At 44.6% G+C, this 26,030-nt stretch overlaps 1 protein-coding gene across 6 annotated transcripts in view; it reads left to right on the top strand.

Moving 5' to 3' along the window:
- The window catches only part of MYO3A (myosin IIIA), a 220,499-nt gene that overhangs the window by 81,759 nt on the left and 112,710 nt on the right, over positions 1 to 26,030 (top strand). For all 6 annotated transcript variants that reach the window (XM_050939001.1, XM_050939000.1, XM_050939003.1 and 3 more), the window contains one exon: positions 25,577 to 25,653. In XM_050939001.1, the coding sequence (XP_050794958.1) occupies positions 25,577 to 25,653 (77 nt within the window). The remainder of the gene's footprint in view (positions 1 to 25,576; positions 25,654 to 26,030) is intronic.

Raw genomic sequence — 26,030 nt, 5'->3', positions numbered from 1 at the left:
ACAGTTAAGAACAGATGACAATGTTTTGATTTAGATTTGGACTACTTTGTTTAAAAAAAAATCAACTGGTTTGAAACTAGATAATATAAAGGAAAACAAATTATTCATGAATAGAGAATATCCCTAACTATGGTCTTGGCAACTATTTTACTAACAATGTTTAGATGATCTAAGCGTTAGGAGTTAGTCTATTGCTTATGGACCCCAGATGCCTTTGTAGCAGGCGGGACAAAGCCAGTTAATATGATTTAGATTGTAGTTAGTACATGGGGTCTGGAATGACCTCATGCTAGTTCAAAGAAGTAAGGAATGCACAACTTTAATGCTGTATGTCATAGGGGCATAAAACTAAAGGATATTGTGGAGAATAAGGGAGTTTCTCCCAGAGAATCCAGCCCAATGAGTTTAGCCATTGATTTCAGTCAGAGCTGGATCAAGCCCTGAATGATATTCTCCCATTCTTAATGAAAGCTTCATTTCATTTGAACAGAATGCAGAATTAGATTTATGGTAGTCAACATTTATCCCACTTCTAGTGAATGAAATTTATCAATGTGGACAATGAGGGAGTTCTGTATATGTGTATATAAATAACCTGTGATCTCATCTTACCTGTGTGATATTATCCTGTCTGGCTGCACAGAATTAAATAAAAAAGCAAGGAATCTTCCCACCCCTTGTTAGGCCTGTGTCAGAACCTGTCACAATTGAAGTCCTTGTGCTCAAGGGAACATAGGAATTGTACCCTCTGCCCAAGGCATGGAGGGGTAGGGAGAAAGTGGATCCGGGGCCCAATTGACTCTGCATCAATCTGCAGATTGATGCAGGTCACATGGGCAGGTAGGGAGAGAGGGGAAGGAGGGAGAGAAGCAAATTACTTTCCTGAAGGATGGTGCAGACTCTGCAGTCCCCTGCTGCACCAGGTTGGTGAAGGAACAATCTCTCCATGAGCTTCCCATGTGGCTCTTTGTCTGGTTACGTAAACAGGCAGAGAAAACCAGTGATTGAGAGATGAGCCAGTGAAAGACATTATGGAACATAATTCCAGAGAAGAGCACATTATCATTCTGAATTACTTATACGATTATATAATAGCCTAAGTTACACTTTCTTTGAGTTAGAACATAGTTTATTTTTCTTAAATAGCTCTCTGTGTTAGTAGGCATCACAAACAATAACTGCTAAACATTAACAAGTTAATTGGTCTTTAATAGCAGCAGTGGCTTTTCTTTACTTTGTGCCTTTTGTACTCCTGAAATTGTAGTACATAATGCTGTACTGTCATCCAAAATTTGTTCTTTTGAGCATTAGTGCTGCCTTTCGAGAAGCATCACTTATTCTGGTATATTGTACACAAATTGCATATGCATATTGTATCATGTCTACTTTTCTGGCACCTGTTACCCTAGCATGTGAGAACCTCACCGTCTATAATGTATGTACCCTAGCAATAATGCTGTCCAGTAGGGATGTACTATTAATCCAGTATTACAGATAGGAGTCTCAAGCACAGACAATCAGAGGTGTGAAGTTCTGGAACAACCTTCCAAGGGGAGCAATGGGGGGCTAAAACCTAACTGGCTTCAAGACTGAGCTTGATAAATTTATGGAGGGAATGGTATGATGGAACTGCTACAATGGCATGTGACCCATTGGCAACTGCCAGCAGCAAAAATCCCCAACTGCTGGAGATGGGACACTAGATGGGGAGGGCTCTGAGTTACTGCAGAGAATTCTTTCCCAGGTATTTGCCTGATGGGTCTTGCTCACATGCTCAGAGTCTAACTGATGCCATATTTGGGGTCGGGAAGGAGTTTTCTCCCCGAGTCAGAATGGCAGAGACTTGGGGGAGAGGGAGTTCGCCTTCCTCTGCAGCATGAGGCATGAGACACTTGCAGGTTTAAACTAGTATAAATGGTGAATTCTCTGTAACTTGAAGTCTTTAAATCAAGATTTGAGGTCTTCAGTAACTCAGACAGAGTTAGGGGTCTGTTACAGGAGTGGGTGGATGAGGTTCTGTTGCCTGCAATGTGCCAGAGGTTAGACTAGATGAACATGATAGTCTCTTCTGACCTTTGAGTCTGAGACAGACTAAATGAGTTGCACAGGAAGCAGGGCCGGGTCTACTGTTTTCGCCGCCCCAAGCAGCGCACCGAATTGCCACTGTTGACGGCGGGGACAGTCCATGTGCCGTTAGGGCGGCACTCGTGTTTCCACAGCGGCAGCAATTCGGTGGCAGCTTCTGTCTTCAGACAGAAGCTGCGCTGTCGCGAACAACTGAACATAGAAGCTGCCGCCGAATTGCCGTCGCCGTGGAAATGCGCATGCTGCCCTAACGGCACACAGACTGCCCCTGCCGTCCGCGGCGGCAATTCGCCACGCTGCTTGGGGGCAAAAACACACGGACTGCTGCCCCATGCAGATTGCCGCCCCAAGCACCTGTTTGGAATGCTGGTGCCTGGAGCTGGCCCTGATAGGAAGTCTGTGGAAGAGTAAAGGATTGAAGCTGGCTCTCCTGAGATCCAGGATAGCACCCTATCCACTGGACCATCCTTCCTCTTTTTGCATAGCTATGAATAGATATATCATATGAGATGAGTATGTTTTCTAGTGAACATATTAGGGATATCCAACTAATCAGATTACTAGACTGTGAACTTTTCTAGAATTGGTTAAATATTTTGTTATTTTTTTCTTAACATATTGCTTATAACAAGGCAAGTTAATATGTACATAATCTCAGAATATTATCACAGCAACATGCATAATGGGATTTTCTAAAGCGAGGAGATGCCAAACTCTCATTGAAATCTGTCAATTCCAGCAGGCACCTAGCTTCATCTTTAGGTGCCTAAATACCTTTTAAAAAAACTGGCTGTTTGTCATCAAAATCTATCTGGAACAACTGACAATACATTGTTCCACCTCCATGTGCAATAAAAACCCACACATTCATCCATATAGTATAATTTTACTTACACCTGATTTTTGTGGAGCACTTACTGACATTGACTAGCACTTGTGAATAGTCCTACTGGATTCACTTTATTTTTTCGTGTGAAAATAAGGTTGTTTCACCAATATGCTAAAGATTGGACAATTGGGTTGTTAATCTGGATTTAACAGCGGCACAAGGTCCTACACTTCCCCAGGGTTGCCAAAACCTGCTGCCTATATACTAGATATTTCGTGGTATGAGCTGCTGTTTCCAGAAAAACAAACTATGCACATCCATGAAAAAATATGTAGTATTCCATTGTCTAGGAAGGTGCATTAATCAACCTTGTTATAACACTGTTTCTTATTGAAAGTCATACCCCCATGCCATGAGGTGGAGGCAAATTTTTACACAATGTGTAATTAACTGTTAACTGTGAAGGTAAAGCATTTGTTTTAATTTTGTACATTGCACTTTAAAAAAAAAAGTATTTTCCTGATGACATTTTTTTAAAAGCAATTCAAAAGTAGTAACTTTATAGTTAAAAGTTTCATGAGAATGTCATCTGGGCTTGCATTCAGAATGACTACAATAATACCCTGTATTTGATTTAGAATATAGGAAGCAGAGAGGTTTATGATGGATGCACATTAGCATGACTACACAAAGACTTATCCTGACTGTGACTCATCAGTGAGAAATTATGGGGAAATATTTGAAATTGGCATTACTTTGATTAATACATGAACCTTTCTTCCTAGTAGAATTAGCTAGCTCAACTCCAGATATCCTTCGCTAGCTCAACTTTAATTTTAAAAATGTAATAAGATAATGATTTTTTTTCAAAATTAGAAAATAATTATTGTGTTCTTCAGATGACAGAAACAATCAAAGTAAAGAGCCATGCAAATCTAAACTTTGTTAATACTTCAAAATTGTCTTTTATTACTTGGAATTGTAAATTAGTTCTCTTGCAACCTACCTCCAACCTGGTAAAAAATACGTTTCTTTATATAGAATGTTGTGTGAGAGAATATCTTTCTTTGGTAATGCATTGTTAGATTTAATCTCTTTTTACCATCAGTGAGATTGAAGACATTTTAGGTAGTACTAAAATAACGTATGCGTTGACTGGACTGGCATTTTTTTGTTTATAGGAAGGGTACCTAGTAATTCCTTTGACGTTTGTAACTCACTGACACTATACTGTTTCTTGCATTAAAGGCTTGAGCTTTATTAACATTTTTACCAGAAGAAGTAATCTATTTACATAGTTTTACAAAAGCTAGGGATATATGGATGTGCTAGTTGTCATAGTTTGTTGGGTGATATTCACACCTCTTTTGTATCCAAAAATACAGGCCAAATTTTAAAAACTGAGTGCTTAAAATTGATCCATGTTTAGGCACCTAAAAGAAGTAGACTGACTTTCAATGTGCTGATCCCCCACCAGTCCCCTTATAATAAGACCAGGATGATAAGACTGGACTAAACACTTCAGCTTGTTCCTCTGCCAATAAGGGGAATTACATAAAAATGAGGAAGCTAGTTAAATGGAGATGAAAAGGAATAGTCACAAGAGTGAAATGTCTGTAAGCTGCATGGAAACTTCTAAAAACACCACAACAGAGGTACAAAGTAAATGTATATCCCAAATAAAACACACACACACCCCGTGAGGACCAGTAACAATGCTACCATTTCTAAACAGAGTAAAAGAGGCTGTTAGAGACATAAATGCATCCTTTAAAAATTAGATGTCAAATCCTACTGAGAAAAATAGGAAGCAGCATAAACTCTGACAAGTCAAGTGTTAAAGTATAATGAGGCACGCCAAAATGAATTTGAAGAGCAACTATTAAAAGATACAAAAATATTTTTGCTGTTAGTTTTTAAGTACATAAGGAGCAGGAAGCCAGCCAAACAATCAGTGGGGTCATGGGATGGTGGAAGTGATAAAAGAGCACTCAGGTGTGGCAAAGTACCTATCTCTCCTCTCCTAGCTCAGTCCTCCTCAGCCTTGGAGACACAGGCTTGGGCAAAGCAAAAGCCCTTCACAGTCGCACAGGGTCTGGCTGATCCCTTCTCAGTCAGGCCCTTGTTCTGTTTTCCTCTCCTTCTGGGGAGAGTGCAACCTGCCTTGCAAGAAAAGTTTTTAGAGTTCAGCTGCCTCTACTCGCTGGCAGCTACTCTACTTCTCTTCTCCCCCCCTGTTTCCCTGCCAGAGAGGGTTTAAAAAGGTCTCCAGCCATTGGGGCCAGCTGAAACTAATTACCTCCCTGGTAACCCCAGTTCCAGCTGAACCTTATTCCTCCATGGTTAAGCCTTCTGGGACTAATTACTACCCCACGCTTGGTAGCTAAGTGTCCTGAGTTTGCCACATATCCCCCCCCCCGCTCAACACTATGGGGTTGGGCTACTTGGGTCGGAAAGCAGTGCACCCTCGACAAGCCATCCGCATTGCCATGTTGGGCTTCCGACCTGTGTCGTACCGTGAAGTGGAAGGGTTGAAGCGATAGGAACCATCTCGTTACTCTCGCATTTTTGTCCTTGTTTTGGTGCATCCACTGCAACGGGGCATGGTCCGTGACCAGGGTAAACCTCCGTCCCAGTAGATAGTAGCGGAGGCTTTCAACGGCCCATTTTACCGCCAAGCATTCCTTTTCCACTATGGCGTACTTCCGTTCCTTAGGCAGGAGCTTTCTACTGAGGAAGAGGACGGGGTGTTCGTCATCTCCGACCATTTGTGAGAGCACCGCCCCCAGCCCTACTTCAGAGGCATCTGTTTGCAGGATAAACTCCTCCCTCCAGTCTGGGGCTATCAGCACGGGGTCTGTGCAGAGGGCCGTTCGCAGATCTGCAAAAGCGGCTTCGGCCTCAGCAGACCATTTTACTATATCTGGGCCCCGAGCCTTGGTCAGGTCCGTGAGTGGGCATGCCCTGGTGGCGAAGTGGGGAATGAAACGTCTATAGTACCCCACGAGTCCCAGGAATGCTCGGACCTGTTTTTTCCGGAGTGGTCGGGGCCACTTCTGTATGGCGTCTAGCTTGTTGAGTTGGGGCCTCACCACGCCCCTCCCCACAATATATCCAAGGTATTTGGCCTCAGCTAATCCGATGGAACATTTGGAGGGATTCGCCATCAGTCCGGCCTTTCTCAGGGTATCCAGGACTGCCTCTACCTTTCTTAGGTGCGTCTCCCAGTCGGGGCTGTATATGATGACGTCATCAAGATAGGCAGCAGCGTACTCCTGATGGGACCGTAACAGTTTGTCCATCAGCCGCTGGAAGGTAGCGGGGGCCCCATGCAATCCAAAAGGAAGAACAGTATACTGATATAGTCCTTCTGGGGTTGCAAAGGCCGTCTTCTCCTTGTCGGCTTTAGCCAGAGGGATCTGCCAATAGCCCTTAGTAAGATCAAGGGTAGACATGAAACGGGCTTTTCCCAGTTTGTCAGTCAGCTCGTCTATCCTGGGTAAAAGGTAGGTGTCAAATCGGGACACCTCGTTTAGCTTGCGGAAGTCATTGCAGAACCTCATACTGCTGTCTGGCTTAGGCACTAAAACCACGGGACTAGACCATTGACTATGAGACTCTTCAATGACTCCTAAGGCCAGCATCTTCCTGACCTCTTTCGTAATCTCTTCTCTCTTGGCCTCTGGGATCCGGTATGGCTTAATGTGCACCTTCACTCCAGGTTCTGTGAAGATGTGATGGTGAACCTCAGTAGTCCTGCCTGGCTTTTCTGAGAACACATCTTGGTTGCGTTTGATCAGGCTGACCACTTCGGATCGTTGTTCCGGGGTCAGCTCTGGGGATATTCCTACCAGGTTGGGCTGATCGCCTTTAGGGGATGGTGCCCCCAGCGCAGCTACCAGAGCTTCTCTATTCCGCCAAGGTTTCAGCAGATTTATATGGTAGATCTGCTCCTGCTTCCGGTGACCTGGCTGCCGGACCTTATAGTCAACTTCTCCTACGGCTTCGATTACCTCATAGGGCCCCTGCCATCTGGCCAGGAGCTTGCTCTCCGCCGTGGGTATGAGCACCATCACCCGGTCCCACACCTGGAAATTCCGGGACCGTGCTTGACGATTGTAGTACGTCCGTTGCGTCCCTTGGGCCTTCTCCATGTGTTCGCGCACAAGAGGGGTGACTCAGGCTATTCAGTCTTTCATTTGCAGCACATGTTCCACAATGTTTCTCCCTGGGTTCGGCTGCTCTTCCCAGTCTTCTTTAGCCAGGTCCAGTATGCCCCTGGGGTGTCGACCATATAACAGCTCGAAGGGGGAGAATCCAGTGGAGGCCTGAGGAACTTCCCGTACGGCAAACAGTACATAAGGTAGCAGGGCATCCCAGTCTTTTCCACCGTGGCTAATCACCTTCCGTAACAGGCTCTTCAACGTCCTATTAAAACGTTCAACGAGGTCATCGGTCTGGGGGTGGTAGACCGACGTTCTGAGGGTCCGTATGTAGAGCATGGTACACAAGTCCGTCATCAGTTTAGAAACAAAGGGGGTCCCTTGGTCCGTCAGGATCTCCTTAGGTATCCCTACTCTGGAGAATATCTGGACTAACTCTTTGGCTATGGTCTTGGACATGGCATTCCGTAGGGGGATGGCCTCGGGGTATCGGGTGGCGTAATCTAGTACTACCAGGATGTATTGATGGCCCCGGGCCGACTTCTCCAATGGCCCCACTATGTCCATAGCTATTCGTTCAAATGGAACCTCAATAATTGGCAGAGGTACCAGAGGGGCCCTTAAGTATGGTCTGGGCCCATGTATTTGGCACTCCGGACAGGAGGAACAATATCGTCGGACGGCCGCATAAATACCAGGCCAAAAAAACCTCTATAGGATCCGATCAAGGGTCTTATCCATCCCTAGGTGGGCCCCAAATAGATGACTGTGGGCCAGATCCATTACCGCTTTTTGATGCTTCTGGGGGACCAAGAGCTGTTCGATGACTTGCTCTTGGATGTGGACTACTCTATACAGAAGATCTTTTTAAATCATATAATATGGCCCTGGGCCCTTAGTTCTCCCCTCCACTGGGACCCCATTTATCTCGACTACTTCATTAAAAATGTTGTGGTATATGGGATCATTGGCCTGATCCTGACCAAAAGTCCCGTGTGCGGTCCCTATTGGCCCTATTTCGGGGGTGTCTACCTCCATCTCCCCCTCAGGGACAGAGCCTGGGGAACCAGGTCCAACAATTGGGTTGTAGTTGGCCGACCCCGTCCCACTGTCAGTTGAGTTCCTTCTTTCTCCTGCTAGTGTAGGCGTCAGGTACCGTGTCAGGATCCTCGTCCCCCTCCTTTTATCCGCCCTCCATTCCCTCCGAGTCTTCCTGGACTTCCCCGGTGGGGAGAACACATCCTAGCTAAACTCGTGGAAGGTGGGGAGAGGGTCCCCGATCTGGGCCACCCTTTGGATCCCAGAGTCCTTCTTTCCTTCTCCCTCGTCCCTGGGGAGTAGGCCATCAAACCCCGGGAAGTCTCGTCCGATAAGGACAGAGTAAGGGAGTTTCGGGACGACTCCCACTGTCAACTCAGCGGGGTTCCCTAGAACTTCTATGCGTATGAGGACGGTCGGGTAATAGCTGATATCCTCATGTACACAGGATATTCCCGAGCGCTTGGCCTGGGATAGTTGGCCCGGCCTGACCAGCTTCCCTGAGACCAGTGTGACTGCACTCCCCGAGTCTATTAAAGCTGTGGTCTCTATACCATTCAGCTTAACGGTCCTAGTGTACCTATGGGGGACCATCGCAACCCCAACTAGACTTATTAGTTCGCATGGTCCCCCTATATCTCCCAGTTCACACTGCATGGGCTCTCCTAGATTAGGGCATTGGGCAGCAATATGCCCTAATTCACCACAGGCATAACAGCGGTACCCCCCTTTCGGGCTGCTGGGATTTATCCCCTGAGCCTTTCTTCCCCAGTCCTCCCGTCTCTCCAGGACTGCCGGCGGCTCTTCCGCCTCCTGCCTCCCCTCCATTTTCCGGCCTGGAGCTGGGGCAAACCGGGGCCTCGGTGCAGAGACTGGTCTCCGATACTGGCGCCTTCCTCCCTCGGGGGTCGGAGAAAGTTCTTGGGCTGCCAAATGCCTCTCCACGAGAGCAACTAGATCGTCATAAGAGGAGGGATCATTTTGGCGGACCCACCCCCGTATGTCCGGCGGCAACCCTCTCATGTACCTGTCCAATACCAGGGTTTATACCACCTTCTCCGGCCCACGGGCCTCGGGGCGGACCCACTTCCGCGCAAGGTGTATCAAATCAAATAGCTGGGACCTCGGTGGTTTGTCCTCCCGGTACTTCCACTCGTGGAAGCGCTGGGCCCTTATGGCTGGCGTCACGCCTGCCCTTGCCAGGATTTCCGCCTTCAGCCGAGGGTAATCCATAGCTGCTTCTGCAGTCATGTCGAAGTAGGCTTTCTGGACCTCCTCACACAGGAATGGAGCCAGCAGACCTGCCCACTGGTCTTGGGGCCAGGCCTCCCGCAGTGCCGTCCTCTCGAACGCGAGGAGATACGCCTCTATATCATCATCCGTTGTCATCTTCTGTAAGTAGTTGCTTGCCCGTAGCGGCCGGGTCCCCTGGGCCACGTGCGTCATCGTAGTCAGGGCTTTCAACTGGTTCACTACCTCGGTCAGGGTGGCTCGATCTTGGGCCGCCTGGCTCATCAGCAGCTGGTTGGTCTCCTGTTGCACCCGCACGGACTCTTGCTGGGCCACCACCTGTACTCGGGTAGCCTCCTGCTGAGCCGCGGTGGCCTGCATCAATGCCTTCAGCACATCCTCCATTTTTCCCAAAGGAAAAAAAAAATTTTTTTTCTCTCTCTCTTTTTTTTTTTTTTTAACCTTGCCCTGTGATGGCTTGCCACCGAGCCACACTCACTAATACAATCCCACCCCTGACACCACGTGTGGCAAAGTACCTGTCTCTCCTCTCCTAGCTCAGTCCTCCTCAGCCTTGGAGACACAGGCTTGGGCAAAGCAAAAGCCCTTCACAGTCGCGCAGGGTCTGGCTGATCCCTTCTCAGTCAGGCCCTTGTTCTGTTTTCCTCTCCTTCTGGGGAGAGTGCAACCTGCCTTGCAAGAAAAGTTTAGAGTTCAGCTGCCTCTACTCGCTGGCAGCTACTCTACTTCTCTTCTCCCCCCCAGCTTCCCTGCCAGGGAGGGTTTAAAAAGGTCTCCAGCCATTAGGGCCAGCTGAAACTAATTACCTGCCCTTGCGGTGACCGGCAGAGGGCCTCCAGTGGCTTGCCGCCCCAAGCACCCGTGTTGGGTCCTGGAGCCACCCCTGGTGCTATGGAACAACTTCCATATGAAGAGGGATTCAAAAGAATGGGACTGTTCATCTTAGAAAAGAGATGACTAAGGGAATATGAAGGAGGTCTATAAAATCATCCCTGGTAACCCCTGTTCCAGCTGAACCTTATTCCTCCATGGTTAAGCCTTCTGGGACTAATTACTACCCCATGCTTGGTAGCTAAGTGTCCTGAATTTGCCACACAGGGAAGACACGGCCATTGCAGAGAAGCTAGATGTATTGTTTGCATCGGTCTTCTCTGCAGAGGATTGAGGGAGACTTCTACACCTGAGCCATTCTTTTGAGGTGACAAATCTGAAGAGCTATCCCAGATTGAGATGTCATTAGAGGAGGTTTAGGAACAAATTGATAAATTAAACAGTTATAAGTCACGAGGATCTGACAGTATTCACCCAAGATTTCTGAAGGAACTCAAATATGAAATTGCAGAACTATTAACTGTGTCATGTAACATATCATTTAAATCAGCCTCTGTACCAGATGACTGAAGGGTAGCTAAAGTAAAGCCAACTTTTAAAAAAGGCTGCAGAGGCAATTCTGGCAAGTACAGGCCCATAAGCCTAACTTCAGAACCAGACAAATTGGTTGAAACTATAGTAAAGAACAGAATTATCAAACAGATGAACAGAATATCGTGGGGAAGAGTCAACCTGACTTTTTTAAAGGGAAATCATACTTCATCAATGTATTAGAATTCTTGGAGGGTGACAACAAGCATGTGAACAAGAGTGATCCAGTGGATATAGTGTACTTGGATGTTCAGAAAGCCTTTGACAAGGTTCCTCACCAAAGGCTTTTAAGCAAAGTCGACAATCATGGGATAAGAGGGAAGGTCCTCTCGTAGATTGGTAACTGGTTAAAAGATAGGAAACAAAGGGTAGGAATAAATGGTCAATTTTCACAGTGCAGAGAGATAAATAGTGGGGTTTCCAAAGGATGTGTACTGGGACCAGTGCTGTTCAACATATCCACAAATGGTCTGGAAAAGGGGGTAGACAGTGAGATGGCAAAGTTTCAGATAATAGAAAATTATTCAGGATAGTTACATCCAAAACTGACTGTGAAGAGTTACAAAGGGAACTCACAAAACTGGCTAACTGGGCAACAAAATGACAAATGAAATTCAAAGTTGATAAATGCAGAGTAGTGAACATGGGAAAACATAATCTCAACTATACAGAGTAAATGATGGGGTCTAAGTCAGCTGTTACCACTCAAGAAAGAGATCTTGGAGCAGATTGTGGATAGTTCTCTGAAAACATCTGTTCAGTGGCAGTCAAATAAGCTATCAATGTTAGGAAAAGGATAGACAATAAGGCAGAAAATATCATAATACCACTACATAAATCCAGGGCATGACTACACCTTAAGTACTGTGTGCAGTTCTGGCACCCCATCTTAAAAAAAGATAGTAGGACTGGGAAAAGTACAGAGAAGGACAATAAACATGATTAGTGCTATGCAGGAGCGGCTCTAGGCATTTTGCAGCCCCAAGCATGGCAGGCAGGCTGCCTTCGGCGGCTTGCCTGTGGAAGGTCCGCCAAAGCCACAGGATCAGCAGACCCTCCACAGGCAAGCTGCCAAAGGCAGCCTGCCTGCTGCCCTTGCGGTGACCGGCAGAGGGCCTCCAGTGGCTTACCGCCCCAAGCACCCGTGTTGGGTCCTGGAGCCACCCCTGGTGCTATGGAACAACTTCCATATGAAGAGGGATTCAAAAGATTGGGACTGTTCATCTTAGAAAAGAGATGACTAAGGGAATATGAAGGAGGTCTATAAAATCATTAATGGCTTGGAGCAGGTGGATAGGTAGAGGGGTAAATAACCTTTTTCTAACACAAGAACTAAGGATCATCCAATGAAATTAATAGGCAGATATTTAAAATAAGCATAAGGAAATACTTCTTCACACACCTCACAGTCAGCCTGAGGAACTTATTGCCCCGGGGATGTTGTGAAGGCCAAAAGTATAACTGGGTTTAAAAAAGAATTAGATCATTCATGGAAGATAGATTCGTCACTGGCTATTAGCAAAGATGGTCAGGAACACAACCCCATGCTCTGGGTGCAGGGACGGCTTCAGGCCCCAGCACGCCAAACATGTGCTTGGGGCGGCATGCCGCGGAGGGGCGCTCTGCCGGTCACCGGGAGGGTGGCAGGCAGGCAGCCTTCAGTAGCATGCCTGTGGAGGGTCCTCTGGTCCCATGGCTCCGATGGACCTCCCGCAGGCTTGCCTGCGGGGGTCCACTGGAGCCATGGGACCAGCAGACTGGCAAAGCGCCCCCCACGGCATGATGCCGTGCTTGGGGCGGCAAAATGTCTTGAGCCGCCCCTGTCTGGGTGTCCTTAACCTTTGACTGCCAGAAGCCGGGACTGCAAGACAGGAGAGATCACTTGATAATTGCCCTATTCTGTTCATTCCGTCTGAATCATCTGGCATTGGCCGCTGTCGGAAGACAGGATACTGGGCTAGATGGACCAATGGTCTGACCCAGTATGGCCATTCTTATGTTCTTAATAAGGCCAATCCTGAAGTCATTTTTCAGTCCTTGGATAAATCTCCATTTGCCTTAGTGAGGATTTCAGGTTCAGGACCAAAGTCACTTTGGGAAAAGACAGTCTGATCATTGATACGTTGTTTCTGATTTACATGTCTCATTGACACTGAAAATCTAGCAAAAAATGACCTACAGATGTTTTCCAAACAGTAGTAGAAAACATCTTAACCTACTGCATTCTCAAATTTTATTGTCATACATTAGCTGTAAACTTTGTCTGAATCGTTCTACAAAATGCATTCATTAATTAAAATGATTTCATTTTAAAGTATTCAGAAATAAAAAGAATTATTCCTCTGCCCTCAGCTTATTCTCAGCAGTGAGTCATAGTAAGGCTTAGAATTTGCATTAGTCATTCTAGCATGCATCCATAATAAAGTTGTCTGCTTCATTGATTCAGATCAAGAACAGGGTATAATTGTGTTGTCATTTCTCCATTCCAGATAACATGACATTCACATGTTACTTTTAAATGACATTTAATATAGAGGTTCTAATAGAAGCCAATAAAAGCAAAGAACTTCAAAGTTAAAGCTTCCTCAGTAAAGAGCTTGTCAAGCTGCTTTGAATATAAGCCCAGTAAAAACATCTGAATTTTCCAAAGGGGAGATCCCTTTTTATAGACCAGGATCATAGTTACTGTCTTAGTCCAGTCACAATCATTGAACAACCTTTTCCTAATAATTCACATTTAGATGTCATGGGGTACCATGAATGTTATATAATGCATAGTGCAGTAATCTAATGTCATATACTGTAAAGTATGTTAGACAAAATAGGCTGGAAAGTAGCTGGATCTGGTCAGCAAAAGAATTCCCCAATATGGAGGAGCTCAGGTACCTGACAAGGCACAGAGTGGGCATTGTTAGTTTCTTTGCCACTCATCCATTCAGCCCTGGAGCGGGAGACACGTGAGGCCAGGGACAGGGGCCGGCCACCACATGCTGCACACTAGCTATGCTCTCCGGCGTATGATAATTTAGGGATCATAGCCAGCTAGCATAAGTTAGAGCAGCCCCCATGGGTTAGATTGGTCCAGGTTAGATTCATGTCTGAATTTACCCCAAAGGATTTTCAGTCTGAACTTTGAATAACCTTACTTCGCTGGGCTTATGTAAAAACAATTTGTTGCCTATTAAAACAGAATTACAAAGAGTCATCTAAAATGTCTCTGTCACCTTCAGTACTCTGAAGTAAATCAGCACAAGAACTATGCAGCAAAAGCACCTGGGTGCCCCTTTATGAATGGTTTTAAAATGTGTAAGACTTGCTTAGCTTGTGCTTTTGGTCTTTAGGTGGGGGTTTTTTGGGGGAGGAGGAGAGGGGAGGGGTCATTGTTTCTGCTCACCAGGGTTGTTCTTACAGTTCTAGAATTATTTCTGTGGTGGCAAATCTGCCTGTATCTTCATTCTGGCCTATACATTTTATGAAACATGCCTTGATCTTTTCCAGTGACATCCATCCAAGCCCTATAATTCCTATTTATCCTTTTTAAATATTAACCTTTCATTTTTGGAATGATATGGGTCATACAATCTGTGTAGGACCCTCCAGCTTTCTGTTTAGTATTTGTGCCCTGGAAAGCATGTTCTTCCTGGAAGAGCTTTGTAACTCTGGTTTGCCTATGTCCCATCACTGTTTCTGCCTCTGACAATCTGTTCCATACGTTAATTAACTTTTGTGTAATGAGATTTTTTTTAAACCCCTTTCAGGCCGAGTCCTTTCTCAGCTCTTGGTTTACAGCTGGTTACATTCATAATTGTTTTATGAAACCCTCCTGTGTGTGTTCATTGTTCAAGACTAGCATTCTGGAACTCCTGGGTTCTAATTCTGGCTCTTATGCTGAGTTGGGGCGGGAATGGGGGCTTGCCTTCTGATGCACCATCAGACAGCTGAAACGTTGCAGCTCTATCATAGATTGTTTTAAAATAAGCGTGTATGCCCTCCCTATATCTTTCTCTTCCTACTCCCACATTCCTCATGATCCATTTTCTCCAGCATACCTAGATTTAGAATCCTGAACCATGAAATTGTTTTAGTTTTTTTTTAAAAAAAAAAGTCAAAATGCTGCTGCAAAAATCATCTTCCTGGCTCATCATTTCAACTGCATTTTGCCTTTCCCTCCTTCCTCTGGCTCCCCCTTCTCCACCACATCAAGCACAAACTGCTTTTAAGACTCTTATGACTTAACCCCACCCTCTTGTCATCTTTTACATGGTATGGAGCCATCAACCCTGTCACAGTGATGATAGCCAATTAGTAAAACTTCCCAAGAAGCACCTTCACTCTTTCACCCATGCCACCCCTTATGCATGGGAGGAGCTCCATGCAAAGATCTGCACAGCAACTATGTTATTATTCTCCTTTAAATGTCTCCTTAATACCCACCTATGCTGTGATGCTTACAAAACACTTGACAATGGTTATGCATCTGCTGTGCTGACGGGTGCTTCTTATGCTAATAGTAATCATCTCACTGTCACCTTGTGCTCCCTCCATCTGTTTGTTGTATTGCCTTGCTGTAGAGAGATTAGCCAAGGCTCGTCTCTCTCCAGGGCGGCAGGGAACCACACCGCCTCACTAAACTTGGGAATAGTTCTTGCGGGGAATTGGTCCAGTTGCAGGAGTCTTCCTCTGAGGCCTTTGTGAAGGTAGAAATAAACACAGTAAGCCCAGGCCCTAGGTCAGAGCAGGGCAATGGTGAGTCAGGTGCTCAGGCCCTCAGGCAGGGGCTGAGCAGTAACAATATACAAGAGTAGGCCCAGGCCCTAGGTTCCAAAGAGCCTGGGAGAGAGGGAGACGGCCACCTGCAAGTTGGTTGGCAGGGGGGACACAGGCCCTACCACTTCACTGCAGCCCAGCCCGGGGCCCTAGAAGCAGCAGAAGACCCGCTGCTGTGTCAGTGGGGATCCTGGCCGCAATGCACTGACATAGGTTCTGGCAGTGCTGCAGCCAGACTAGGGTTGGATGTCCCTGGGCTACTTCCAGACTCCCTCTCTTGAGGTACCAGGGTCAGGGTGGTGTCCTCAGGGGGGGTCCAGCACCATGGGTTCCTTGAGATAGCTGGCCTGGGGTAGGCTCGGCAACTCCTCTGGGTAGTTGGCCAGGGATAGGCCTGGCAACTCCTCCGGGTTGCTGGCACAGGGCAGGTCGGGCCAGTCCTTGGGTTTACTGCAGACCACTGGCATTTCCCAATCACTAGCTAGGCCGGAGGCATCTGACCTCCCCGGCAGCTGCTCTCTCGGTGAGCTCTGAGGTCGGACCTTTATCCTTCCAGGGCAATGCCTGACCCTCTGAGGGGTGGACTCAGGCACGGCTGGCGTTATCATGAGGTGAACTGAGGCAGCCACCTTCGGTACCAGACTGTCGGGGGCGGGAGGGTGCCACGAGGACCCAGAGTGTAGAAAATTGTGTCTGCTGCTTGTGCATACATATTCTTTCTGCTACAGATGCACAGAGATGGTGGAGTGCTGTGCTGGAGGAAGGAGGGCACAAGAGATATAACAGACAGGCAGGACAAAAGGTGAGAGGGAATAACAGAAAGCCTCTTATGTACCTCTCTAGCACCCCCGGGAGCCTGGACTGATTAACACCAGGTTCTCAGGGAGCTTCCTGTTTCCTGCTGCTTCCCTGAACCCACTTTAGGAGAACCGGCAGTCAACTGAAGTAGTGGGAGCCAGTTAGGCCCTTAAGACACTGATATCTTCCCTCACTCAGGCCCTGCTACCTGCCTGCTTATTTATCCCCTTCAACTGAGTGTCGAGAGTCACTATATGTGGCACAGAACAGCAGTCATAAGTGAAAGAAGAAAACGCCCCTCTGGGGCAGCGTTCAGAAAAAGAAAGAAAGCAAAGGAAACTTTTCTATCTAAGCAGGAAGGAACTGTCCTGAGATGCATAGACACAAATGTTCATGGTGAGCCTTCTGGCCCCAGTGAGGATGTGAGTGGTGAGGAGATGCCTGATCTTCCAGTTAGTCAGAGTGCAGGTGACCTGGCAGCTACTGCAGCATCCATGTCTGCATCTCAAATGGATGTAACCATGCACATTCCTGAAGAATAGTGTAGATCAGAGAAGAGTGTGGTGGAGGCGCAAGAAACAGCTGCTGCTGAATTTAGTTCCTTAAGTCTAGATGATCCAGGATTGTGGACCCACTTGAGCAGTAGCCTGAGGGACTTTCCTTGTACTGCATGGGCCACAGCAAGTGAAAAACATCATTGTTCTCCAAAGACAATGAAAATAGACGTTTCCATCCAACACGTTACTGGCGTGAAATCCCCAGTGGTGACAAAGTGGAGAGGCCATGGCTTATGTACTCAAAAACCCAGAATGCTGCATACTGTTTTTGTTGCAGACTCTTCCAGTCTAATGTTCCAGCCACACTAGGTTCTACAGGAACAAAGGACTGGAAAAATCTGGCTAGAAATCTGGCATGCCACGAGAAGGCAGCAAATCACCAGAGAGCATTCCATAGGTGGAAAGAGCTTGAGATGAGACTAAGGTTAAAGGCCACCATACATGATCAGCATCAAGAGAAGATTGCATCAGAGTCTCTTTACTGGCAAATGTTCTTATAAGGCTCATTGCCATTGTGAGAATGCTTGCTACCCAAAACCTAGCACTGTGTGGCACTTCAGATCAGCTGTATGTGCCAAACAATGGAAATTTCCTTAAAATTGTGGAGTTGATGGCTGAGTTTGATGCTGTACTCTAGAAGCATCTAAGAAGAGTCACCACCCAAGAAATATACACACACCACTACGTTGGAAAAAAAAATCAAAATGAGATCATACAGTTACTAGCAACAAAAGTCAAACAGAAGATTGTGGCAGATCTGAAGTCAGCAAGACATTACTCTGTTTTTCTGGACTGCACACCTGACATCAGCCAGACTGAACAAATGACTTTAATGGTGCATTTTGTAACAACAACAAATCTTAGTGAAAATGTCCCGGCAATGGTGACTGTCAGAGAGCATTTTCTAGAATTTATTGACATTGATGATACTACAGGAGCTGGTAAGACAAATGTGCTTCTTAAAAAGCTGGAAGATATGGGAATTGCGATAGCTGACATGAGAGGTCAGGGTTATGATAATGGTGCCAACATGAGAGGAAAGAACAGAGGAGTACTTATTTTGTCCCATGCAGTTCTCATTCATTGAACTTGGTGGTCAGTGATGCAGCATCAGCTTCTAGTGAGGCTGCTGAATTTTTTAATGTAATTCAAAGCATCTATGTATTTTTCTCTGCATCAACTCATTGATGGCAAATTTTGAATCAACATCTGGGAACATCCTCTCTGACACTGAAACCACTGAATGCCATGCGATGGGAAAATTGAGTGGAGGCAATAAAGCCTATCGAACACTAAATTGGGAAGATAGATGATGCCATAGTTGCCATTATGGAGGATAATGCTATGACAGAAGCTGTTTGTGGGAGAACAGTGGCAGAAGGAAGTGGAATCACCAGAAATACATAACTTCAAATTTCTGTGTGGCTTAGTGTTGTGGCATGTGTCATAAACAGATAGCTAAGGGTTAACGTCTCTTTCACCTGGAAATAAGTATTTGAAGCACCTGACCAGAGGACCAATCAGGAAACAGGATTTTTTCAACTCTGGGTGGAGGGAAGTTTGTGTGTGGGTCCTTTGTTCTTGGTCTTCTGCCTGTCCCTCTCAGCTATGAGAAGGATTTTTCTATTTCCTGCTTTCTAATCTTCTGTTTCCAAGTTGTGAGTACAAAGTTGGTTTGTTGTTTTGTATTTACATGTCTATAGTTGCTGAAGTGCTTTGAATTGTATTTTTTTTTGAATAAGGCTGTTTATTCAATATTCTTTTAAGCAAATGACCCTGTATTTGTCACCTTAATACAGAGAGACCATTTTTATGTATTTTTCTTTCTTTTTATATAAAGCTTTCTTTTAAGGCCTGTTGGAGTTTTTCTTTAGTAGGGAACTCCAGGGAATTGAGTCTGCAGTTCACCAGGGAATTGGTGTGAGGAAGAAGTCAGGGGGAAATCTGTGTGTGTTAGATTTACTAGCCTGACTTTGCATTCCCTCTGGGTGAAGAGGGAAGTGCTTGTGTTTCCAGGCTGGAAACGGGGGAGGGTGGAATCCCTCTGCTTAGAGTCACGGAAGTTGCTTCTGTGTATCTCTCCAGGAACACCTGGAGGGGGGAAGGGAAAAGGTTTATTTCCCTTTGTTGTGAGACTCAAGGGATTTGGGTCTTGGGGTCCCCAGGGAAGGTTTTTAGGGGGACCAGAGTGCCCCAAAACACTCTAATTTTTTGGGTGGTGGCAGCTTTACCAGGTCCAAGCTGGTAACTAAGCTTGGAGGTTTTCATGCTAACCCCCATATTTTGGACGCGAAGGTCCAAATCTGGGACTAAGTTATGACAGCATGACATACTGTTTGACATAAATGTTGTAAGCAAGAGACTCCAAGATGTTGACCTTTATATATCTGGAGCAATGGAACAACTGGACAGAGCAAAGTCGTACCTACAGTCTTACCAGTCAGATGAGGGATTTCAAAACGTTCTGAAGAGTGCACAGAAGCTGGCAGAGGAACATCACACTGAAGCTATTTTTGCATCCATTCAAGAATACAAGAGTCACCGAAGAAGAAGACATTTTGATTACGAGGCACTGGATAATCCCATAAGAGACCCCAAACAACAATTCAAAGTTGAATTCTTTAACCAGGTGCTAGATTGTGCAATACAGTCAGTTGAACATTTCATGCAGCTCAAGGAGCACAGCAGTATATTTGAAATGTTGTATGATATTCCAAAACTCCTCACTATACCTGAAGAAGATCTACACCAGCAATGCAGGGCACTAGAGACAGTGTAGACACATGATGACATGGGCAATATTGATGCGAGTGATTTAGGTGATGAACTGAAAGCCCTTTCAAGATACATTTCAGCAGGATCAAATACAAAGGCTGTTCTGGAATATACATGGACAAATAAGATGACCAGCCTCTTTCCAAATGCTTTTGTTGCTCTGCGCATACTTCTAACACTTCCTGTAACAGTTGCCAGTGGAGAATGCAGCTTCTCCAAGCTGCAGTTAATAAAAACACATCTATGCTCCACAGTGACACAGGAGAGGCTGGTCGGCTTTGCAACCATCTCAATAGAGCATGATCTGGCCCAGACTGTGGACCTTCAGCCGGAAGCAGTTCAAGTCTTTCCAACCAAGAAGGCACAGAAAGCACCACTTTGATTATTCAAACTGATAAAAATGCCAGTGTTTACTATACAGACAAGAAAAGTTACATTTGCTGTTCAGGCATTTGAAAGTTAAGTATTACTTAAAATTTTTGAACAAGGCATTTTAAGGTGTTAATTCTCCTTTATTGGGGTAGGTAGCAGAACGGTACCATGAGAGGAGTAGAACAGGAAGAAGGCATGGGGGCATCATTTGAGCTCCCTGCCTCACGTGCCAAAATGTTATGGGCCGGCCCTGGGGCTCAGAGCTCCCTGGCTCCACCCACTCTGGTGTCTGGAGGGACTTGTCTCTCTCTGGGGCAGCGCGGAACCACACCACCTCACTATACTTGCCTATTGTCATATATTTAGATTGTAAGCTCTTTGGTGCAAGGACCACTTTTTTGTTATGTGTACAATGCCTATCATAATGTACCTCCAGTCTCTGACTCAGGGCTGGGGGAGCTATCACAGTATATCAATATTTAATAATGATAATAAAGTACTCATTGTTGCACTACTATTTGCTTACTTAATTTAAGTCCAAGATCATAACCGAGTAGCTCTAGTTCTCAGGTACTTCTGCTCTGCTAATGCTTACAATGTGCAGCTTGTATGATACCTGCCATCTGAGGGTACTACGCAAAAATATCTACTTTTCATGAGTAAGCCAGTGCCTAGAGTTACCAGACATAATAGGCAAGAAACATGCCTGATCTTTTTCTGAACACACCCATAATATCTATTTTTCTTATCACTAAATGTAGTGCCTTCCTTTCTATATATATGTGTGAGAGAGAGAGTCCATGTATTTGCATAACTTATGCATTTATTTATCAAATTGTTCATCTTCATAAGATTTTTCACTTTTGCATTGTATGAAAAAAGTGTTGGCAGTGGATTTTTAGATTTCCTTCAGAAGATACTTGGTCCAGTTTTTTCATTACAGCAGTAGTAAGGAAAAAACCCTAAAATGTTATTGTTAGAAAATGTACAAGTTAAGAAGAGCTGGCTGGGTTTATGCTTGATTAGTTGCTGAAGTGCTGGAAGAAATGTTGCCAAGTGTGGCATGACATCATCTTTCCCCTAGATGCAGAAAGAGCCCAAAGAAATATCATTTGTCATAAGACTTACACTCTGTAATCTGAAATGCCAGGTTAGTGCCAAGAGCAAAAGGGTATAAAAAAAATCAGCCTAAAGAAAATAGTGATGAACAATTCAAATTAAATCAGCTTTTTATGGAAGTTAAGAATAAATAACTAGGATTCGCTTAATTATTACAGTTCAGTGAGAAGAAACTAGACTTAGACTGAGTAGGTTTTGCATATTCAACATTTCTTTTATGTTAGCTCTTTATCTGTGCAGAAAGTTACGATTATTTATAAAATCTGACACTGGAATAATATCAAATCTCAGTTACTGCCTTTCTTTTGCCTTTAGGTCCAAATCCGGTCCCTGTGTCAAGCCTGAGTAAAAGAGCTTGGCACGGGGAGTTCCACAGTGGTTAGCAAAGGGAAAGAAACCTCCTCCTCCTCCCTAACCCGAAGGCAGCACAGTCACTGTATGGGCACTAAAACAGCTTTAGGACTGTAGTAGCATCTGTGGTTGCTGCACAACCTCTCTGCAGTGTGTTTTGCTGGAGGTTTCATTTAGCCATAGATCTATAGGCCAGAGCCTGGCCCCAAGACTCCCTTCGGTAGCAGCAGGGATGAAGCCACTGTGCAGCAGATCTCCACGGTGTGCAAAGGATGTTGAGGCCATGTTAGGGCTCCTCACATCCTGCTCACCACTAGGCAAATGAACCATAGTGGCTTTGCTGCTTATTGGGCCTCTACAGCTATGAAGAAAGGGCAGATTTCACTTGTTATCTCACATAGCAAAATACAGAGAGAGGCAACTACAACAAATGTAATGATTTTGAATGTGTTTCTTTTTAAACAACAGGCTGATTTGCCAAACAGCAGCTTTAATGTAGCCTTATTTTTAGTAGCTATGCAGTGACTTTTAGATGATGGACAAGTATAGTTGTGCTGTGAATCAAAGCTGAGTACATGCATTCAAAGTAAAAACCAGATAATCTCCTGTCAAGTGTCTTTCCCTCCACCATAGCATCTTCAAAGTCTCAACCTGAGGATTTGCGCTGGGTAATGGACAGCCTGATTAATCCAGCCTATTTCCACTCAGTAGCTGATGTGAATTGCTCCCATTATGAGAAAACTGCATGTTTTCTTGTGGATAAAATGAAGTGGATTCAGAGCAGGCAATATCTGGAAAGAACAAAAGCTATGTTATCTCTGCTTGCTTTGGCCAGTCTTATTCACTGAAGTTCTGGATGTTTCAGGAGAATTTAATGCCATGATCTGGGCTTTGGATCCATTTTCCTTCATGGTCAGTTAAGGCCATTGGGAAATACTGAGTTTGTTGCTGATGGAGATCGCCGAAGCCTTCACTGGGCATGGTGGGATGCTAATAGTTGAAAAGAAACATGTGCAGCCTCTGTTCAAAGAGCCATCCCCAGACACTGACAGTCTATCCATTATTGATTGACTAGTATCTGATATTCCAGTTTCGGTTAAGATTATGGAAACAATTGTGGTGAGAGAACTCTCACAATATCTTGATGCCTCTGACTTAATTTGCCCTTGCCAGATGGGGTGCTGTCCTGGTTACACACACAATGGCACTGTTGCTCCTGTGCCCCGATAATGCTCTCAAGGGTTATTACCAAGGTTCTGTGCTGTCACCCCTTTTATTCAATGTTTATCTGAGGCTTTTAGGATTGTTGAGGATGTGCTGAGGATACCCATCTTTATCGCTATGACTTTTCCAGCCCAGAGCATGTGATTAGGCGTCTTTCTTGGTGTCTAGGCAAGATTGGGCCCTGGATGAAAATGAGTTTGGTTGCCATTCAATCTAGCTGAGCCACAGGGGATTATGGCTGGTTGAAGGAAGTAACCAAAGGGTCTGTCCCCTTCCGACTGAGGATAAGCATTAATAATTTATTATCAAATTCACAATGTGGGAGTTCTGGTTAGGTTCCATAATACTGTGAGACATTGATTATCAGTTACCTGGTCAAATTTTTCCAGCTCTGTCGGTCCAGGAGTTTGCAGACTCTGCTCGTGAATGTGGACCTTGTTACCATGCCTTTGTCACCTGTAGTCTGGAGGATAGTGTCCTTTAAATATGTTCAGAAGCTGAAGCAAGTGCAAAATGTGGCAGCCCGCTTGTTAAGTGCACAATCACTAGACATGACACCAGCACCTCAGGATCTGCACCTATTGGTTTCTGGGTGGAAATTAAGATATTGGTTTTGACTTCTAAAGCCCTAAATGTCATGGGATCTGCCTACCTTATAGACTACCTCTCCCCGCTAGCTGATATTGCTTCTGTTGTGATTAGTGGAGGCACTCAATCTAGAGTTCCCTTCTTTTGTAGGAGAGGAAGCTGCTCTTCCAACCCTAATCTATGATTCTATGATCTATGACAAGACATTCTCCATGGTCCTGATGCAAAATCCGTTGTAGTCAACGGACTTTAATGGGCTCTTGATCAGACCCAGTGAAGGATCTGTGACTTTGCATACTCCCCATACTTTGGTGTGAAGTAGCCTGGATTTGCTGATCTTCAGTTCATGCTGCAAGTCCATTTTTAACAGGCATTTGGGTGGGGGAGATTTGGGGCTGGACACAGCATGTGGAGATTTACGTTTTGTAAAAATGTCATGCTGATTAACTGTTTTTGTTTTGTTAAGAACATAAGAATGGCCAATGGTCCGTCTTGCCCGGTACCTGTCTTTATACAGTGGCTAGTGCCAGATGTTTCAGAGGGAATGAACAGAACAGGGCAGTTATCGAGTGAGCCATCTCCTGTCATCCTTCTCATCTTTTGGCAGTCAGATTTTTAGGTACACCCAGAGCATGGAATGCATTCCAGACCACCTTAGCTAATAGCCATTGATGGACCTATTCTCCAGGAACTTGTCTAATTCCTTTTTGAACCCAAATATACTTTTGACCTTCGCAACATACCCTGGCAACAGGTTCCGTCAAGTTGACTGTGCAGTGTATGAAGAAGTACTTCCTTATGTTTGTTTTAAACTTGCTGCCTATTAATCTCATTGGTTAACTCCTGATTATTGTGTTATGTGAAGGAGTAAATAACCCTTCCTTATTTACTTTCTCCACACCATTCATGATTTTATAGACCTCTATCATATCCCCCGTTAGATGTCTCTTTTCTAAGCAGAACAATCCCAGTCTTTTAATCTCTCCTCATATGGAAGTTGTTCCATACCCCTAATCATTTTTGCTGCCCTTCTCTTTACTTTTTTCAAATCTAATATATCTTTTGTGAGAAGAGGTGACCAGAACAGCATGCAGTATTCAAGGTGTAGGCAAACCATGGATTTATATTGTTGCATTATGATATTTTCTGACTTCTTATATATCCCTTTCCTCATGGTTCCTTGCATTCTGTTAGCTTTTTGACTGCTGCTGCACATTGAGCAGATGTTTTCAGAGAATATTCACATTGACTCCAATATCTTTCTTGAGCAGTAACAACTAATTTAGACCCCATCATTTTTATAGTTGGGATTATGTTTTCCAATATTCAGTACTTTGCACTTATCAACTTTGAATTTCATCTGCCATTTTGTTACCGAGTCACCCAGGGCAGCAACCCAGTTTTGTTAGATTCCTTTCTAACTCTTCACAGTCAGTTTTGAACTTAACTATTTTGAGTAATTTTGTATTGTCGCCCAACTTTGCCACCTCACTATTTACTTCTTTATCCAGCTCATTTATGAATATGTTGAACAGCGCTGGTCCCAGAACAAATTTTGGGGGACCCTAAAATTTACCTCTCTGCACTGTGTCAACTGACTGTTTATTCCTGCCCTTTGTCTCCTATCTTTTAACCTGTTACTGATCCTTGAAAGGACTTCCCTCTTATCCCATGACTGCTTACTTCTTCTTGTTGTTGTTGTTGTGTCTAAGGTTAGGGTTTACATTTTCAATGATGGTGAGGCAGTTCAGAACTCCAGGATATATCTCTCTTATGATATTGAAATTGAAATAAATAAATAAAGAAATCATAAAACAAAGATGTACCAGTGTCAGTATTGTAGCTCTAAAAGAAATAATATGCATTAAAGGGTGCGGCATATTTAGAAAAAAAGTTCTGCTTCTCCAAGTAATACTTGTGGTTTCTTCCTCCTAAAAAGAACATCAGAATACTATAATTAGTCATTTAAAATGCAGTCAGATTACTCATAAAAGCCTCATTTAGGGCTAAATGCTGCTCCCATTGAAGTAACTGGAAGTTGAGGATGTTCAACACATCACAAAAGGACTGAGACTTTAGTACTCATTTACAGGCAACTGGAAAGATACGACTGAGCTTTTGAAAAGAAAAAGCCTTAACATCCTTATACCCAGGACAAGATGAGGATGGCACAGTCCAGATGGAATTTAAACAAAAGTAAACACCGCTCTGAATATAGCTTCCCTGTATTCCTTTAGGTGTGTCTGCTCAGCTGACCAGCACTCATCTCCGTCGGAACACGTCTGTGGGCACCCCTTTTTGGATGGCTCCAGAGGTTAGATTACAATTGAAAATATACATTTTTTCCAGATTGCTTTTGTCTGTCTCTCTGCTTCTCTATCTCTTCCTTTTTATTTTAGTAGTTTTAGCAAATTGAATGTAAATGTCAATTGTAAAAACTTTTTACCCTGTAGTCTTAAAATGCTTGTATTTTCTTTTATCTGTTTTACTTTTATGCAATGTTAATTCAAATGCATTTAATTGAATAGTGTGTGGTTAGAGCAGGAGGAGCTGCATAGATCACTTGTTGAAATTCTTTGGAGGAGAAAGTATGTTTTGAAATCAGTTTCTTTCTAGGGGTAGAAAGAACCCACGGTTACATTGTGATTTCAGTCCTCTCTTTTAAATGACAGTCCAGCAAGACTATTTTTA

Source organism: Gopherus flavomarginatus, chromosome 2, assembly GCF_025201925.1.
Source record: "Gopherus flavomarginatus isolate rGopFla2 chromosome 2, rGopFla2.mat.asm, whole genome shotgun sequence".
NCBI lineage: Eukaryota > Metazoa > Chordata > Testudines > Testudinidae > Gopherus > Gopherus flavomarginatus.
This window is presented reverse-complemented; position numbering and strand designations above follow the sequence as displayed.